Source organism: Sceloporus occidentalis, unplaced genomic scaffold (genome assembly GCF_023333645.1).
Source record: "Sceloporus occidentalis isolate IW3139 unplaced genomic scaffold, rSceOcc1.0.p SCAF_3, whole genome shotgun sequence".
NCBI classification, from domain to species: Eukaryota; Metazoa; Chordata; class Lepidosauria; order Squamata; family Phrynosomatidae; genus Sceloporus; species Sceloporus occidentalis.
In genome coordinates, this window is record NW_028316983.1 from 6,916,288 (window position 1) to 6,934,912 (window position 18,625).

The following is an 18,625-nucleotide window of genomic DNA, read 5'->3' on the forward strand; positions in this document are numbered from 1 at the left end:
CTGGTGGGCATGCAGATAACAGTTCACCATGGCAAAAGCTGGGTGTTCTGAGTTCCAACACCAGCATCACAAAGCTATGGAATAAAAGGGTACAGGCAAAAAGAACCTGCCCTGGAGACATCCGAAAAATATCAGTTGTGGGGCTACTGTTCTTCACTCTCTGCTTCTTTGTAAAAAACAAAAACAAATAATAATTTATGCAACTGTCAGAGAAAAACCACCGCTTCTCTCCATGTGCATCCTATGTTTTCCAAAGGCTCTTGCCCATATATTTAAAACCTACCTTATGGCCAGTTACAACTTTGAATTCGGGAACTGGCCAGTGGATTTCCGTTGGGATGAGGCCAGGATCTACAGCGATTCTCCTACCCATAGGGTCAACGGTAGTAAAACCCACGGCCGGCAGATTCTCGTCAAAGTTGCACCAGGAGCATGCCCGCTGGCATCCGCCTTCTCCACAGAGCAATACAGAGAGAAGAGCTCAGGGTGGGACATCTTTAGCAGCATCAAACAGATGCCCAGCCGCCTAGCCAGCTATATCATGGCACATTCTTTAGGCCGCTGGCTGCTTTACCCAGGTTCTGTGTTCCTTCTGAATCAAGCCTTGTTACCAGTCCTGGCCAAGGGTCAAGCTTGTCTCTTGAGGGACTACAATGGCAAACGGGCCAAGCTGGTCGCTCGGGATGGAAATAAGATTGACACCATGTTTGTGGATAGAAGGACCAAACAGCCAGGGCAAGCAGAAGAACGAGGGAACCAGCTGGTGATTTGTTGTGAGGGGAATGTTAGCTTTTACCAGTGGGGCTGCCTCTTCACGCCACTGAAAGCTGGATATTCTGTGTTGGGTTGGAATCACCCTGGTTTCGCTGGGAGTACAGGCCAGCCCTACCCAGAGAATGATGCCAATGCCGTGGATGTGGTGATCCGTTATGCTCTCCAACGCTTAAGCTTTAAGATACAAGACATTATCGTGTACGGATGGTCTCTCGGAGGCTACGCTGCCACCTGGGTCGCCATGTCCTACCCTTTGCTGAGTGCTTTGATCCTGGATGCCACCTTTGATGACTTGCTCCCCTTGGCTTTGAATGTCATGCCCAAGAGCTGGAAGAAGTTGGTGGTGCGGACGGTGAAGGACCATTTCAACCTCAATGTGGGTGAACAGCTCTGCAAGTACTTAGGGCCTGTGCTGCTGATCCGGAGGACCAAGGATGAGGTCATCACCACGTGCCCGATTGGCTTGGAGGACCAGATCACCAATCTCCGGTGCAACAGGGCCAACGCGCTCCTGATTCAACTGCTGGAGCACCGTTATCCAGATGTGATGTCCCAAGAAGGGTTGGAAGCTGTGCATGACTGGCTCCGAGCTGCCAATCCTAAGCAAGAGGAGACCATCTACCAGCACTACAAAATCAACGATAAGTGGTGTATCAAGAAACTGAGGGATTACAAAGCCAGCCTTTGGCATGGAAACCATTTCCCATGGCGGGTTGGGAAGTACATCTCCAGCAGAGAGAAGCAGCAAATGGCAGTGTTTTTAGCCAGGAAGCACATGAAGAATGTGGAGGCCACCCACTGGTCCCTCCTGAAGCCCCAGGATTTCCAGATGCCCTGGGAATTATAACAGAGGCCAAGGAGTTCTGAATCAGAAGAAGTAGTGGAGGGAAAGACAGAAAGACACATAAAAAATGAGAAGGAGAGAGGGGCTTGGAGTACCTGTTCATGTACCCGTCTTATTATTGTCCTGTAATTATATATTTTAGCTTTTTTCCAACACATGCTCTCCAGATATGTTACACTATGGCTCCAATCAATCTTTCTGGGGATGATGAGAGTTGCAGTCCAACACATCTGAGGGGTGCCAGGTTGGGAGAAGCTGGTTGATTCCTAGGATTTGGATGTGTTGGTAGCTAGTGGCTTCCATTTCATTGGGTGACAAATCAATACCTGGTATTAGCCAGAACTTCAAGTATACTAACCAAGGTGCTGAACCCTGTCTCCAAAATAGCCTCAATACACACACAAGTTCTTTAAACTTCGGACTAATGCCCAAAGCAGGTTTAGCATTCCACTGACGTAGAAGCCACCAATCACCATTGTTTGGATAGAAAGAAGAAACAAAAGATGTTAACGTACCAGTTTCTGACTGTGACAGTTTATGGGTGTCAGTGATGCTCCTCAGGGTGGTAGATAGAGCAGTAGACCTTTCAAAAGCTAGTTTCAGGAACTGCAACTCCCAGAATACCCCAGCCAGCAAAGCCAGTAGCTGGAAAACAAATTGTTTAGGTGACAACCAACCTGACATGGCCTTGAAATGTAGGATGAAATTTGAGGGGGTCTTGAGAAATTCATAGCATCATGGTAACATAACCACCACTAAATTCATCAAAGAGGGGAAAGGAACAAAAGTCAGATTGTCTGGTCATTCTTGCATATCTTTTCCCATTCTTCCTGGGAAAGTCATTTATCTCCTGGATAAGCCATTTAACTACTGGAACACTGTCCTAGAACCCATTTCTTGCTATAAATAAAGATGCCTTGGCCAATGCACTCTACATGGGGCAACCCTTGTACCAAACTCGGAAGCTGCAGTTGGTTCAAAATATGGCTGCCAGGCTGGTCACTGGTAGCTCCAGGGCAAGCCACATAACACCTGTACTAGCAGATCTGCACTGGCTGCCAATTCGCTTCCGGGCACAATACAAGGTGTTGGTTGTTACCTATAAAGCCCTAAATGGCTTGGGCCCAGAGTACTTGGAGAACCGCCTCTCCCCATACAATCCGCCCCGCACTCTCAGGTCTCGTGAAAAAAAACTTTTGAGTGTTCCCAAGACAAGATACGCAGTGACTGCGCAAAGGGCTTTTTCTGTGGTGGCCCCGCAGTCTTGGAACGCTCTCCCTGAGGAGCTCCGCTTAGCCCCCTCCCTGGAGTCATTTAAGAAAAACCTTAAGACTCATTTATTTCGTCAAGCCTTCCCTCACATGTCCTGACTGTTTTGCTCCTGTATACTATTTATTGTATTTTTAGATTGTTTTATTATCTTGATTGGTTAATGATGGATTTTAATGATGTATAGTAGTATATGGTTTTTTATGAAGGACTTTCGCTGTTAATTTTGATTTTTAAACTGTGATTTGTATTGTATTATATTTGTAACCTGTATCGTATTGTATCTTATTCTGTTTGTAAACCGCCGTGATCATAGGAACGGCAGTATATAAATAAAATTTCAATCAATCAATCAATCAATAGCAATGAGAAAAGAAAGCCAAAACAGAATGTGTGAGTATGGGCTTTGCACTTCTGTTCTCTTCCCGAGGGAGATGGTCTAAAAGTGTGTCTTTTGTTGTGCTGGAAAAATCAGTTCAGAAGTTGAGCAAGGGGATTTACATTTGATATTGGGTGTAATTCAGAGCCACAATAGCTGTTGGCCATGATAGCTATGCATTGCTCCCAGCAGCAGTGTCAGAAATAATATGCTTCTGCATCTCAGTAACTGGAGAACCCAAGTGTGAAGGTCATTGAACCCACTGCACCCAGGCCCTGCTTCCCAGATTCTGATAGGTAACTCCTTGGTCACTGTGCAAACAGAATACTTAAATTTCCCTTTGGTCTGAGTACCCATGGTGGCTCTAACACTCATTGCAAAGGAATCAGTCAATCAATCACTGTACAGTTGGCTTTCCACGTCTGTGGCTTGGACTTCTGTGGATCTGATTAATATGTTCTCTCTAGGCATTTGTAGGTCCTCCAGCACGATTCTATGATCAACCTCTGGGAATGGATTTGGGAGGTTGCTAGGGATCTTAGTGAATGCAAAAGTGGGATTTGATGGCTATATATAGCCCATAAGCAGGACTTCCCTGTCTGTTGTTGTTGTTGTTGTTGTGTGCCTTCAAGACATTTCCAACTTATGCCCACCCTAAGGCAAACCTAACATGGAATTTTCTTGGCAAGTTCAGAGGGTTTTTTTGTCTTTGCCTCCCTATGAGACTGAGAGTGTGTGACTTGCCCAAGGTCATCCAGTGGGGTCCATGGCCAAGTGGGGATTCGAACTCTGATCTCCAGAGTCCACACCCAAACCATGCTGGCTCTAGCAGATATTGATCATGATGATGATGATCATTTATTTATATAGCACCACTCATGTATGTGGTGTTTTACAAACAGTTGCAATTTTTAAAATATATTCAGTAATATAAATTCTCTAAAATACAGTATTAAAATACAGCACTCCCCCACATAAACATAATGCAAAATTTAAAAAATGGGCAGTACAGGTAATCGAATATACTAAAAATATAAAACATTAATGTGATGGCATAAGGGCAGGCTTCCTTTCCAATTAAACAAAATGACAGCAACTTGTACTTCTTGGACACATGTACAAAGCACTTCAGTGGCCCTGCTGACTATGGGATTTTGGGGGGCTGTGGTCTGCAAAAGTAACTTTCCTTAGCTCAGCCTGTCAGTTTGGTCAGTACTTTTTTTAAATTGGAAAGGGAATGCAACTGCTGAAGAGGAGAAAGGTTTGTCTCGAAATATTTTTGTGTTGTTGTTATTCGGTCTCTAAGAGAGGGCCCTGTACAAACCCCAGCTGTGTTTCTTAAAACACTCTGAGTCAAAATGGGATTTCCAACGCCTTTAGAGAGACCAGGAGGTAAGCAACCATAGACAAGGGTTCGTTTTGCATTAATAAGATCTCCTAGGAAAACAAATGAAGAAGCCTTCTCTGGATGGAAGTGAGGCTCCTAATGAGTGGCATAAAGGAGCAAGGGCCCACTGGGTCAAAGTGCTGGGACTTTCCCAATTAGCAGGGATAACAACATCATCTGACACCCCACCTCTTTCCAACTCCCATATTCCTTCTGAGCTTAGGTGCAAACCTCACATTAGCTGGAGAGTAAGTGAGATTTTCACAGCAACAAAAATGCAGTGTAAACCATTGGGAGAGGTGTTTGTTTTTAAAAGGCCATTAAGATCTGTTAGCTTTACAAAAGACCTGCTCCTTACGGAAATGGAAACTACTAGGACTGATTTGTTATTGATCAACACAGCTCTTAAAGCTTGGCTCCAGAGAGAAATAAACTCCTCTCTACATCGCATGGGGAAATCTGAAAGAGCTGCTATCACATTTCCATACTGACTCATAAATAAGTCGACCTGGGATTTTGAGGTCAATTTTTGGGCATAAATTTTTAGACTTATAGACGAGTATATACAGTACTTCAAGACATTGTTTTAGTCAAGTGTTAACTAAATTGTGCCCCACAGCTCAAAACAAGTCTGAAATGCACTGCAAAACTGATCCTGGGAATGAAAATGGATTGCAACCACTGCAATACATTCTGAGTATCCCGGGTTGCTTCTTCAATAGTGGTAATGTAGCGTGATTGACTTCTACACTCTCTCAATCAAGCGCGATTCCCACTATGGTGACTAAATCCATGGGAGTTCCCTGTGAATGAAATGTTCTTGCTACTGCTGCTGTGGCTATGGATTTTGCGTAACAAGAGTACAATTGCACAATTATACAACTCAAACTGCTTCTTTTCCCTGTGTGATAATCTCCATTGTGAACTGAGGTATGCATGTACTTACAGAAAACAAGGTAAGCCTAGTCAGGTGGATTCAAAAGCAACATCAGTGAAGGAACAATCCTAGGTCTCCCCCCCCCCCCCCCCCGTCCTCTCATTATTCTCCATCTTTGCCTTTTACTCTACCTGTTCTCCGCTTGAAATTTGTACACCATTGTTTTTAACCTCTCTTTTGTTTTAATCTCTTTTTAGCGTTTATTATGTTTTTATGACGGGGGGAGGGATGGGGATCTTGGAACTTTTAATGCTTTTTTTCTTTTAATTGTATCTTGTTTTACTGCTGTAATCCACTTGGATTCCTCAAGATTAAGCAGAATAATAATAATAATAATAATAATAATAATAATAATAATGTCTACCCAGTTCAGAACAGGAAACTAGCTTCATCTAAGAGATGAAGCAAAAACACAGTCTCTGCTGCCACACTGCAGAATTAACACAGTTTGACACTGCTTTAATGACCATGGCTCCATCCTATGGAATCCTGGGATTTCTAGTTTATTGTGGCACAAGAGCTCTCTGACAGAGAAGGCTAAATTCCTCACAACACTACAAATTCCAGAATTCTATAGCATTAAGCCATGGAAGTTAAAGCAGTGTCAAACTGCATTAATTTTGCAGTGTAGATGCTGCCTAAGGCAAGGGTAAGCTAAATCTGACCAGAGAGATATGTGCCCCCCCCTCCTTTTAAAAAAAATAATTTGTCACATTTTTGGGGAAAAGGGAGACTTATCAGGATCACAACTGCAGAAAGAAGTGGATGAAAGCAAAATGTGTTGTTGCTGGTAAAGTGTGGTTCACACCACAACAGAAGCCCTGGCCTGGTTCCTCCTTTATTTAAGCCTGAGTTAAAGCTGTGATATGATTAGACTGTTTTCCCAAGAACTCAGCACTTGTTTTCTCATTTCCATAGTTTTATTTCTTTCTTAAAACGTTCCCCTTCTGCCCTATATCCTAGGTCCTCAGCCTGGTGTACAGTCAATTCAATGCAAACAAGTTCAAACAATTTAAAATTGCAGAATAATCAAGCAGTTGGTATGGTTCTCTTGTTTCTGGCAGAAAAACGAGACAAATCTGTATCAGTAGAAATATTTATCTATTTTTATTATGCTCATTTCAGAGGAAGGAACTGGTTTGGCAAAACTACCTCTTGCATATTCCTCGCCTAAGAAAACCCTATGAAACTCATGGGGCTAGCATAGGCAACTTGAAGGCACATGCAGACATTATGCCTTGGGCAATAAAATGGGTGGCATAGTACTGCCATCTCGTGTCTGAAAAGAAGCAAAACAAGCAGAAGAGAAAGAAAAGTTCTTGCAGTCCTCAACATCTGTTAATCTCTGACTTCTATGTTCATCAAGTTTATTTGTCTGTGGCACAACGTCCATTACAAAATGTTACAAAACCACTGCAGGAAAATTGTTAAAACACACACACGCTCCCAGTATGCTTACAGGAAAGGTATCTAACAAGGACAATACAAGAACTAAAACAATTAAAACAACAGGGAAAATGCCAAGGCAACAATAAGCCTTCAACAACTGGTCCCCTTTACTGTCCACTGATGATGGTTTTAGAAATTTGCAGTGGATCTTTTGGGCTGCTGCTGCGAAGGTGGCTACCTTAAATGTAATAGATTTGGAATGGTCTGCCAACACATCACAAATAATATCAGGCAGTGTTCAATCTGCCCTCGTCTTCAAAAGATCTCCCAGGAAATGGTCCCTGGGGTCCCTGTATAGTGGGCAGTGTGAAAGATAATGCACCATGTCTTCCACCTAATCTCTGACTTCCATTAAATTCCATGGCACTTAATTTCCTGAGCAAACATCCTTGGAATGGCTCTGTTTCTCACTTTCATGTGCAAGCGGATTTACAAGAAATATCACAGGGTCTGTTGTTGTTGTTAACCATCCTTGAGTCGATCTCGACTCGCGGCGACCCTGTGGATGAAACACCTCCAAGACTCCCTGTCCTCCACTGCTTAGTTCCTGCAATTTCATATCTGCTATCTCTTTAAGAGTCCATCCATCTAGCGTGTAGCCTTTCTTTCTTTCTACTTCCCTCCACCTTTCCTAGCATTATTGTTTTTCCCAATGAGTCATGCCTTCTCATAATGTAACCAAAGTACGACAGCATCGTTTAGTAATCTTGCCTTCTGGGGCTACTATAACTTTCATCTTAAGAGACCATTGAGTAGGACAATGTAACTTCCATCATTTTGCGGCCAAGCAACGTCAGAGTGTGGTCAAGATAGCAAAAGTATTAATGAGGAAGCACACACAAGCTAGGAAAAGCCGCAGCTGTTTGCTTTTGCCTGAACCCGCAGGGAAAGGCAAGCTCCTGCTGCTCCTCTCCTCTGCAGAGTGCATACTTTGAACTCAGTTTGCAGCAATTGAAGTAAGCTGAGCAAAAAGGGGAGAGAGGCATTTTCAAAGCTGTTGAAAATATGAAATGACAGGGGATGAATCAGGATTGTCTTCCAAACTTGGACAGTTGGGGGGTATGGGATGAGATAAGGTAAATATCTGTCAGATGGAGCAAAAGTCTCTCTCCTTCACCTTCCAGGTGCTAATTTTCAGCCACAGCTGCCCTGCCCCAATGCACCATTTGTCTCCTTGGTGGAAAGCATGAGCAAAGGTTGCAGAGGAATGCCTAGCTCAGTTTGTTTGTTTCCTTAATTTATATCCCACTTTCCTCCCACTATAGGACCCAGAGCACTATACTTACACCAAACATTAAAGATGTTTACTGTATTCTTGTTGTGAAATGGCTGTGACTGAAAGTTGGGGTTTTGAAGTTGTAGGAAGACAGGAACCTTCAACTCCTTTGACAGAACTTTCCAATACTTCGTCTCAAGGATCTGTTAAGGATTAAAATACAGGGGCACCGTTTTAGATCCAATCTGGTAACCCTATGAGAGAAGAGCTGAATGTGGCTATGATGAGTTACTCTCCCTTCCTGGAACACCAGTCCCTCACATGCTGGGTAGGAATGGGACTGAAAAGAAGCTCTGGATCTGATCGGAAAAGGCAAGATACATAACACAGAGCCTTTGAACAAAAGGGTCAGACCCACATCAGGCTTTGCAGCCGGAAAGAGAGAGAGACAGGCTGATTGGATGCCTGACATTCCTATGCACTTTTCAGCACGACAAAGAAGGGGAAGCTCCTCCAACGCTACTGGGCATGCCTCTGAGTACTATTTACTACTACTACATGCCCATCTTTACTACTGAGCTAAATTGTCTTGTTTGTTGTTTCTCAAACCGGCTGGAACCAATCCAGTCAAAATTCTTGGAAAGGACAAAGAAAGCTGCTAAAGGCATAGGAATGGAGATGCTTTGGTCCAGTGTTTAAAGCTCAGAGTCACAATCAGGCCTTTGGCTTACTTCGGAGGTTGGGACAGGGACACAAGGGAAATGGGAAGTATCACCCAATGGCAATCTGAACGCAATCATGGGGTTTAACATTAGTGTGTGATCACCCACTACATGGAAATTCGGGCAACGGGAAGTCAGTCCGAACGCAATCATGGGGTTTCACGTTGTTGCGTGATAGACTGCCAGACGTAATTTCAGGCAATGGGAAGTCAGTTTGAACACAACTGGCATTCCTGTAAATGAGCTGAACTAGCAAAGGCACATGAATGTGTTCTTCTCCTTCGAAATGAAGAGCCATTCCTCCGTGCGATGGAGCGTCTCCAAGGCACAGTGGGCAGTCTTTTGGCAGAAGAGAGGGTCTTCCCCTGCTGCCCAGCCCTGTCCCCAGAAAGGCAGACAAGAGCCCAGGCAGGGGCCCAGATGGGAAGGAGGGCTAGGGCTAGCCCTGCATCTTCAATACAGGGCTGGGGAAGTCCCACACAGACAGGAGTGGCCTGTGGCTCCCAAACCCTCCTCCCTGGAGCCCCTGCTCCCAGAACTCCATAGCCTTGAGCCAGGAGGCTTAAAGCGGTGCCAAACCGGGTTATTGCTCCAGTGTGGACGCAGCCCTGTGCTGCTGGGGAAGCAGGAGTGCAGCGCAGGACTGAGGCCAGGGCTCAGACGGAGCACAAAGGCCTAACACTGGGGGACCCTGCGCCAGTCACTCTCTCTCAAGCCCTCTTCCGGACCAGTCTCGCCGCTCCCGCCGGGAGAGCATCGCCTCTGGGCCGTCATTACTCTGAAAGGGCTCCAAAACACACAACAACAACAACAACAACAACAACAACAACAACAAGAACCCAATGGGAGCCGGAAGTGTGGAAGAGCAGCTCCTCCGCTGGCGCTCGTAACTCTTTACCAGGAAGCGCGGCAGCGGCGATGATGACGTCTAAATCCCGCGCCGGACAGGAAGTGAGTGCGTGCCTTGGGAGAAGAGGAGGAGGAGGAGGAGGAGGCAGGCGCGTGACGTCACGACGTCGCGAGCGAGGGAGAGGAGTTTCTGCCTCCGTCGTCGGTCCTGGGGTTGTTTTTCTCCCTCAACGAGAGCGAGCGAGCGAGCGGCCACCCGCTTTCCTCTCTCTCTCTCAGGGCCTGCTGGGCGAGATGGAGAGCGCCAGCCAAGGTAGGAGGAGGAGGGGAAGGGCGGGCCGGGCCCCAGGGGAGGCCGCGGTTGGCGCTGGGGCTCTGGGCCTACAAACAAAACAACTCCCTGCAGGAAGAAAGCCAGCAAGTCCGGGAGGAGGGAGCCTGAGGAGCCAGGCCTCTGCCTGCCGGGAGCGGGAAGGGTTTGCTCAGCTAGTGGCTGCCAGCCATCAGAGAGCCAGCCAGGTTGGGACTCTGGGAGGCAGAGAGCCCCGTGGCAGCAGAGCCAGCGCCATCCAGGCAGGAGCCCCTCGGCAGATGCTTCAGGGCCTCCGAGAGGGAGACTCCGCTGCGCTCCCAGGAAGGAGCTCCTCATGTTGAGCTGGAATCTCCTTTCCTGGAGCTTGCATCCATGGCTCCATTGGGTCCCAGTCTCTGGAGCAGCAGAAAACAAGCTTGCTCCCTCCTCAATATGGCATCCCTTCTAGTACTTAAACAACCTTCTCTTCTCCAGACTAAACGTCCCCAGCTCCCTTTCCCTCCTCCTGGTTTCCAGACCCTTCACCATCTCAGTCACCAAATGCTCTCAGTTCTATCACCTCTTAACCTTCTTTCCCCCAAGCTAGACATACCCAACTCTCTAAGTCTCTCTTCATACCTTCCACCATTTTGGTCGCCCTCACAGAATCACAGAGGTGGAAGAGACCCCAAGGGCCCCGATCCAGTACCATCCCATTCTGCCATGCAGGAACTCTCAATCAAAGCATTCCCATTGACAGACAGCCATCCAGCCTCTGTTTAAAGACCTCCAAAGAAGGAGACTCCGCCCCACTCTCTGGAGCAGCAGAAAACAAGTTTGCTCCATCCTCGATACAGTGCCCCTCACATATTTAAACAGGGCTGTCATATCACCTCTGAACCCTCCTTTTTGTGCTTAGTGTCTAGAGATCAAGGGAAATAATAGTGCCGCTCTATTCTGCTTTGATCAGGCCTTACCTAGAAGACAGTTCTGGGCATCAAAATTCAAAAAGGATGTTGAGAAGCTGGACTTATGCCTTATGAGGAGAGACTTAGGGAGCTGGGTATGTTTAGCCTGGAGAAGAGAAGGTTAAGAGGTGATAGCCCTGCTTAGGTCTTTGAAGGGATGCCACATTGGGGATGGAGATGTCATATTGAGGAGGGAGCAAGCTTGTTTCCTGCTGCCCCAGAGACTAGAACATGGAACAATGGATGCAAAGAGATTCCACCTCAACATTAGGAGGAACTTCCTGACATTGAGAGCTGTTCGACAGAGGAACACACTCCTTCCTCGGAGTGTAGTGGAGTCTCCTCTTTTGGAGGTCTTTAAAGAGAGGCGGGATGCCTCTGGAGTGCTTTGACTGTGTATTCCTGCATAGCAGATGGCCCTTTGGGTCTCTTCCAGCTCCGTGACTCTTTTCTGTTTGATCGGTATGTGTGTTTTGTTTTAAAAATTTGGTGCTGTTGTTGTTAATGGACCTCGAGTGGACTTCAACTCATGGCAACCCTGTTGATGAGGCATCTCCAAGACCCCCCTGTCCTCCACTGGTCTAATCAGATCCTGCGTCTGACCATCTGGCAGGCATTCATGTCAGGCCTGAGGAGGGTGCAGTCAGGAGTATTGTTGTTGTGTGCCTTTAAGGTGTTTTTGACTTATGGGGACCCTAAGGCAGGGTGAGCTGATGTCCTAACTGCACAGGAGGACAAGGTACTGCAAAATGGAGTACATTGAAGACAAATGTAGGATGTTGCCAAATAAAAGCTAAAGACATTGTTATAAATGTAAGTTCATGCTTCTTAGCCATGCTCAAAATGGAGGAGGTTTTGAATTTCCCCCTGTAAGAAGGCTGAAACATCTTCTCCCACCCACCACCTGGAAAAGTGCCCTGGACATGTGCTGGGAAAGGAGGCTATCTGGTCACCCTGCCTTAAGCTGGACTTATGATGGAGTTTTCTTGGCAAGTATCTTCAGAGTTGGTTTGCTATTGCCATCCTCTGAAGCTGAGAGAGTGTGACTTTCCCAAGGTCACCCAGTGGGTTTCCATTGCCTAACTGGGAATCAAACTCTAGTCTCCAGAGTCATGGTCCAACTCTCAGGCCACTAAGCCAGGAGTCAAGTAACAAGTCCTTTAAATGCACCCACCTCAAGCCTGTGTGGGTCACAGACTTTTAGGTCTAGGCCTCTGGCGGGGGGCTTGCCTTCAGTGGGTTGGGAGGAGAAGGAGTTTCTATGGCAGGATAGGATGTTTACATGCGGGAGTGTTTCAGTGAGGGAGGCGGCTAGGGTTTGTCCACACTGCAGAAATAAAGCAGTTTGACACAACTTTAACTGTCATGACAGAGGCTGCACCAGCATGGTATAACAAATGCACTTTGACACTGCTTTCATTGTCAGGCTCAGTGCTGTGGAATCCAGGAATGGTGTCAATCTGCTTTATTTCTGTGGGTTGACAACAGCCTAGGAGCTTGGAGAGTGGTGATGGCAGCCATGCCCTGGGAGTTTGGCGAAAGTAGCAGGAGCTCAGAAGGACTGGCATAAGAAGCTGCATTTGCCCTGGTTATGGGTAGAAGAGTCCAGGGAAGATCGATGTGCCTCTGTCCATGTTCATAAAATGAAGGTGCAGGAGAGAGACTGAGATTTTGTGTTGGGGGGGGAGGTTGAAGGAGGCAATTTGGGTCTTCCTGGCTGAGACTTGGGGTGGCAGGCAAGGAGTCCATATTGCAGGAAGCTATTGTCATGGGATGCCCAGTGGTGCCGATGCTTCCATGACTGAACATTGTGAGCCCCGGTTTTGGGGTGGGTTTGGTTTTGGAAGGAATTCAGGTGGGCAGGGAGAGCAAACTTCTAAAAAAGATAATGTGGGTTGGGAATCTCAGTGTTAATTTTGAGGGTGGAGTGTACAGGAACTGCTAGAATTGTTTGGAGGGTGGTGGGTTTGGCAACTTGGGACCCAGAAGGTAAAAAGTTGGGGGGGGGAGTGGGGAAATTATATTTACATTATAATGTTGACTGTGGGTCTGGGTGGTAAGCATTAATTGGGATAAAGCTGCATGATGCAGGGAGGCTCTGCCCCAGAAGGGTGGGTTGCATCATGCCTTCAGTCTTCTTCTGCCCCATAACTGGTGAACCTCAAGATGCCTTGCAATGGGGCTTGGAGGGGGGAGTTCCTGTGGTGGAGCTGTGGGAGACTGAATCTGTTGTGAGGGAGTGGGTTAGTTAGTAGAGCAGCCCAGGATATTAAGAGACTGTGAGATCAAAGAGTGATAGCTTTGGGCTGCTCTAGATTTCCTCTTTTCATTTTTCATAAGAAGGTTGCTTTGATGCTTTCTTGCAAAAACTATGTGATGTTCCTCTGTTTCTTAAGGAGCTGCATTAACTTCTAATATATGCTCTTCCCGTAGCCTCCTGAGTCTTGCCTGCTGCTGAAAGTAGCACACAGCCACCAAGGGTGTGATGATGATTTGCTTGTTGACTAACATGGGTGCATAGTTCCATGTGTTGGGATGTGCCACTGTGATCCCATTTGCAAGGCTACCTATGCAAGATTTTGCAGTGTGTGTGTATATCTATATGAGGGACAGCCTTTTGAGATGAGAAACAGGTCAGAAGTCCTGCAAGTTCATTCCAATTTAAATATGAAGTAGGCAGTTGGTAATCCCTTGATGCTGTCATTGCAATTTACTGAGTGGCCTAGAGCAACAGGATTGGAAAAATCCTAGAATGGAGTGGGAAGGGGGGGCTACATGTCCCTCCAGATGTTTTGGAGTGCAGCTTCCATAATCCCTTACCACTGCCTGTGCTGGCTGGGGCTTGTACAAGATGAAGTTCAAAACCTCTGGAGGGTCAGGTGTTCCCTTACTACAAGCTAGCTGCCCAGTTTTTCTTGGTTTCTGTTGAAGAGTCACCATTTCACTCTTGTACACCAGCACTCTGCTTGGAATACAGCTAGTGCATCCATTGTAAGGTTGGGTAGTTAATTTGTCCATATGTTATGTTTGTATTGTGCTTGCCTTCCAAGAAAGTGGCAAAGCAATTTATAGTGTCTTGACAGAATTGTGGAGTAAGCTAAAGAGCCAGAGTAGTGTAGTTGTTTGAGGTTTAAACTGTGACTCTGCAGGTCAGGAATGGAATCCCGGCTCAGACATGGAAACTATCTGGGTGAATGTGGACAGGGCAGGTCACACATGCTCAACCTCAGAAGGAGGCAGAGGCAAATGCCTTCTGGATAAATATTGCCAAGAAAACTCTGTGATAGAGTTGCCATAAGTTAGAAACAACATGGATGCACATAGCAACAAGAAGCTAGGGGAAAAGATAACAACTTGGTCAACACCTCTCAGTGAACTTTGGAGCCGAATGTCAGTTTGAATTCATCTGCAATTTTCAAGGTCTAGCCACATCATCTGTCTCTGGTGTCCTCCTTTGTCCTCTGGCTTCATTCCCTGAAACCTACATTCGATAACAAACCAGAAAGCTTCCCTCAGCCTTTTAGGATCAGAGTAACAAGTAGACATTTCCTCCAGCTCTCTTAAAACAATAAGCCAGAGATGGCAGCACTCCCATTATATCACTAGCATTTCCAGTATAGATTAGATTGACCAAAATTAATCATAGTGCCTTTAACCTCTGGAGGAAACCTTCCCCCCCCCCCCCCCCTGAGCTGTGTGGTGAATAAAGAAGCATGGAAGCTGTTCAATATCATCCTTGAAACTGCTTCTCCTGTAGTATTATTATTTTTATTAACTTGCCAAAAAACAAAACAAAACAAAAAACCAAAACAGAATTCATGCAGATTTAATTTGCAGGGTATCAGGATTGCAGTGACTTCCTGGCAAAGGTCTCCTCTGGCAAATTTTTCTTTGTTCCTGTTTGAAATGGACCAGGGTTCCAAGGGTGGTCTATTCATTTCTTGTTGTTGTGTGTACTCAAAGTTGTTTCCAATTTATGGTGACCCTATCAGGTGTTTTCTTGGCAAGTTTCTTCAGAGGGGGGTTGCCGTTGCAATCCTCTGAGGCTGAGAGATTGTGACTTGCCCAGAACCACCTAGTAGGTTTCCCTGGCTGAGCAGGGATTCGAACCCTGATCTCCATAGTACTAGCCTAATACTCAAACCACTACACCATGCTGGCTGTCACTTGTTTAAATTTAATTGTTTACATATTGTGTAATATAATATCCCATAGCAGTTCATATAAACAGGCAGTTTATAAAGACAAGATAAAATAATGCAAGGGCAGTTCAAAAACGATTAAAAACACACCAAGAGTTAAGATACAGGTGGAGCAAGAGAGATAATTATTATGGCCTGTGTGGGTGTTTTCAAGAGCTTGACAAGCTCACCTTCAAGCCCTTCCCAAATGAATCAGCCAGCTGAGTTTTCTTGTCTCTTGGGACAGTACGATGTGCAAAGCTGTTGTCTTGAGATAGTTTATGAGGGTGGCTGGTGGGCCACTGACTTGTCTGTAGCTTTTGATATGCAAATAGTCTCCTGGGTAGGACTTGTTACAAAGGCTCTGTTCCTGTTTTCTTTGCCAGCATCAACTATGTAGAGAGAGCTTCTGCAGGCTAGACTAACAGTGCTTTGCCTTTCTAACTGCTTCCCCTCTTCCCCTGCTTTGCTTCTTGTCTATGACAGATATCAACCTTAACTCTCCCAACAAAGGTCTGCTGGCCGATACCATGACAGACGTCCCTGTGGACAACACAAGCACCGCTGCCACTGCTCCTACTCCATCAAGGGCCTCTGCCTACAATGGGCTCACTGAGGTGGAGGAAGAGGAGCTAAAGTCTGAGCTGGCCAAGGTACGGAAGTGTTCCCTTTCTAAAGGTACCTTTTTGAGCTCTACTTGGTTAATATGATACACAGAGTTCAGATAATTCTGCCTCTTGCAAGTCTAAAGTCAAAACAGTGCTATGATCACTGTCTCAAATGTCTCAAGTCTCTGGTGTAACTTTCTAGTTTCTCTTTTGTAGCTAGAGCTTTTTCTGATTTTGGTGGTGTTAAATTTGAAGGCATTAACAGGGAACAGCAGGGCATACTGGGAAATGAAATCGCTCTTTGGTACATTTTTTTAAATCCTCTCTTTCCACACAGGGTTCAGTGTCAAATATGGCCTCTCCCATCTCCTCCTCCTCCTCAAAGCAACCTGAAGAGGAAAGATGTTGAGAGAAATCATGCAGCTTTCAAGTTGTTGTTGGACTGTAAGTTCCTGTCGCCCTAGCCAGCATAGCCAATGGTGAGGAGCGCTGGGAGTTGCAGTCTGACATCTGGAGGGCTGCATGATTTCCCCCTGTACATTAATGCTGGTTTGCCCAGTGACCTTGGTGGTTGAGAATAGTTGTGAACTGGAGATTTTGCATTGTACCTTGGTGTTTTTATCACTGTGCTACCATAGTCTTTCACAAATCTGTCACTGTCTAACCCAAGGCTGACTTGTGTTCCTCTAATTTATGTTAAGATAAAGCATGCGTAGGACTGCTTTTATCTTGGTATTCCTAAGTAATGAATGCTGCCAATAACAAGTTTTGCTCCTCAGTACAAAACCTCCAGGCCAATCCTATACAGTCCACTGTAGCATAGTAGTTCTGCATGCAGAACTATGCTACAGCTGGCCATTCACCAATCCTTAGACCTTCTGTAAAGTTTCTGCAACTCCCCCAATTGTGCTCTGCCTGGTGAGACTGGTGTGGGATCAGAGAATCATCTAGCTGTGTCCATGAAGTGATTGTGTATTCTGCTGGGAGCCTCCAGTGGTCTCAGCATATGACATAATCATTTCTTGTCTGGCTACATAGATGTAGCCAGAGAGGGTAAATTTGGGGACATAGATGTAGCCAAAGAGGGTAAATTTGGGGACGTAGATGTAGCCAGAGAGGGTAAATTTGGGGACAAAATTATGGATTTTATCTGATCCATGGATAAGTCAAGGATCTAAAGAATGAAGCAAAGGAAAACAATGCCAAAGAACTTAGAAAATTCCAGCAGGCATCACTAGTTGTGATCACACTAAAGGCTGAATGGATGAGAGAATAGAAGGGCGTCAGTGCATCCAGGACAGATGTTGCTCTTGCCTTTCTTCAGGGAATGGTTCCCTTTTTTATAGGCGTTAAAGTACAGGACTTACATTGACCCATGGATAAGTCGATCCAGGTTTTTGGAGTCAATTTTTTAACTAAAATTTCTAGACTTATTTTTCCTTTACTACCTTGTGTATGAAGTTATATTACAAAGTTGTCTTTTCTCTTGGAGGCCAGGATGTTTGACCAGTGTTTGACCAGTGTTTCCTTGGTCCTGCAGCATAGGGACCTTTAACTCAATTCCTCTTTTGCAGGTGGAAGAGGAAATTGGAACCTTGCGCCAGGTCTTGGCTGCAAAAGAGAGACATTGTGGAGAGCTGAAGAGAAAACTGGGTTTGACCCCCTTGGATGGGCTGAAGCAAAACCTCTCAAAAAGCTGGCATGATGTCCAAGTTTCCAATGCGTATGTTTTTTTCCTCCTTCTGAGTAACCAAACAAGTGTGTTTGTGCTAGGTAGTGAAGTCACAATCTACCTAACAGACAGCTGTCTGTGAAATGTTATCATTATGTAATTCTGAATGAGTTCACTTCCTTTGTTGTGAAAGTGGCTTGAAGACTTACTGCATGAAGCTTCATAGAAAAAGGAGCCCACTTGGGGTAATAGGACACTTTGCTTTCTTGGATTATGCTGTGTGACATTACAGGTATACCTCAGCTAATGAAGCAGATATGCTCATGGGCATAACTTCTTTAACAGAAGATTTGGCACCAGAGAGAGAAGTAACTTGGAAAGAATAAGGATAGGGTCCTATACCACCAAAAAGAAGAGCCATGCAACATGCTTCAACAGACTCTTTGTTCAAAATGAACAATATGCATATGTGAAATGTAACAGCCAGGTGAGGTAAGCCTTGCATAAGTATAAACAAAATACCTGAACCAGTTGCAGGACGTCATACTGAGCTTCAGTAGTGTATGATCCTGCTCATTGCCATATGAAGCTTTGTTTATCACTGCAGACACGTTGCCACAACCCAACATTGAAAGTCTGTGTTTTTCCAGCCTTCCTTCACCATCTTACAAATGTTGCTGCTGCTGCTGATAAAAAACTTGGGCTACATAGAAAACAAGGGATAAAAGGTGATGGGGGCTGATCAGGCATAAAATGACTTTATAAATGCAGCTTTGCTGTCAAAAGCTTTGTTATGTGAGGTGTACCTGTAACTGACTTTGTGGATCTTCCATTAGACTTATGTGTCTCCAAGGAACAGGTGACTCTTGAAATTGGTTTTGCAGTGCACATTCTTCTCTGTGCTCTCTATTTACAGTAGTTGTTTTATTTTTGATTTCTAATTATAATCAGTGTTCCATGCTTACTGCAGGCACACTGCCTGGTTCAAAACTGCAGATAACACTTTAAGTCACTATCTCCTGGCCCTGAAGAATGTTTAAATCTTAGCTCCATGGGCAGGCATATGGCCCAGACCACG

General features: G+C 45.4%; 2 protein-coding genes across 11 annotated transcripts in view; both read left to right on the forward strand.

Moving 5' to 3' along the window:
- Positions 1 to 232: 232 nt before the first annotated feature.
- Positions 233 to 1,621, forward strand: LOC149315508 (ABHD16B-like). Of its 2 annotated transcripts, XM_089518458.1 has the most exons (2): positions 233 to 383; positions 432 to 1,621. In XM_089518458.1, the coding sequence occupies exons 1-2, from the start codon at positions 233 to 235 to the stop codon at positions 1,619 to 1,621; spliced, it is 1,341 nt and encodes a 446-aa protein (XP_089374584.1). The 2 variants fall into 2 exon arrangements, with proteins under 2 accessions (XP_089374584.1, XP_089374583.1); XM_089518457.1 differs by having other exon boundaries at positions 233 to 1,621.
- An 8,332-nt stretch (positions 1,622 to 9,953) lies between these two features.
- TPD52L2 (TPD52 like 2) overlaps positions 9,954 to 18,625 on the forward strand; it is a 32,698-nt gene continuing 24,026 nt past the window's right edge. For 3 of the 9 annotated variants that reach the window (XM_089513561.1, XM_089513558.1, XM_089513553.1), the window contains exons 1-3: positions 9,959 to 10,139; positions 15,754 to 15,920; positions 17,450 to 17,598. In XM_089513561.1, the coding sequence (XP_089369687.1) occupies positions 10,121 to 10,139; positions 15,754 to 15,920; positions 17,450 to 17,598 (335 nt within the window). In that variant the 5' untranslated portion in view covers positions 9,959 to 10,120. Of the gene's footprint in view, positions 10,140 to 15,753; positions 15,921 to 17,449; positions 17,599 to 18,625 lie in introns of all 9 variants that reach the window. The other 6 variants (XM_089513560.1, XM_089513554.1, XM_089513556.1 and 3 more) reach the window with 5 other exon arrangements.

Coding starts and splice junctions, on each gene's coding strand:
- LOC149315508 (XM_089518457.1), top strand. CDS start 233: ATGTGCATCCTATGTTTTCCAAAGGCTCTTGCCCATATATTTAAAACC.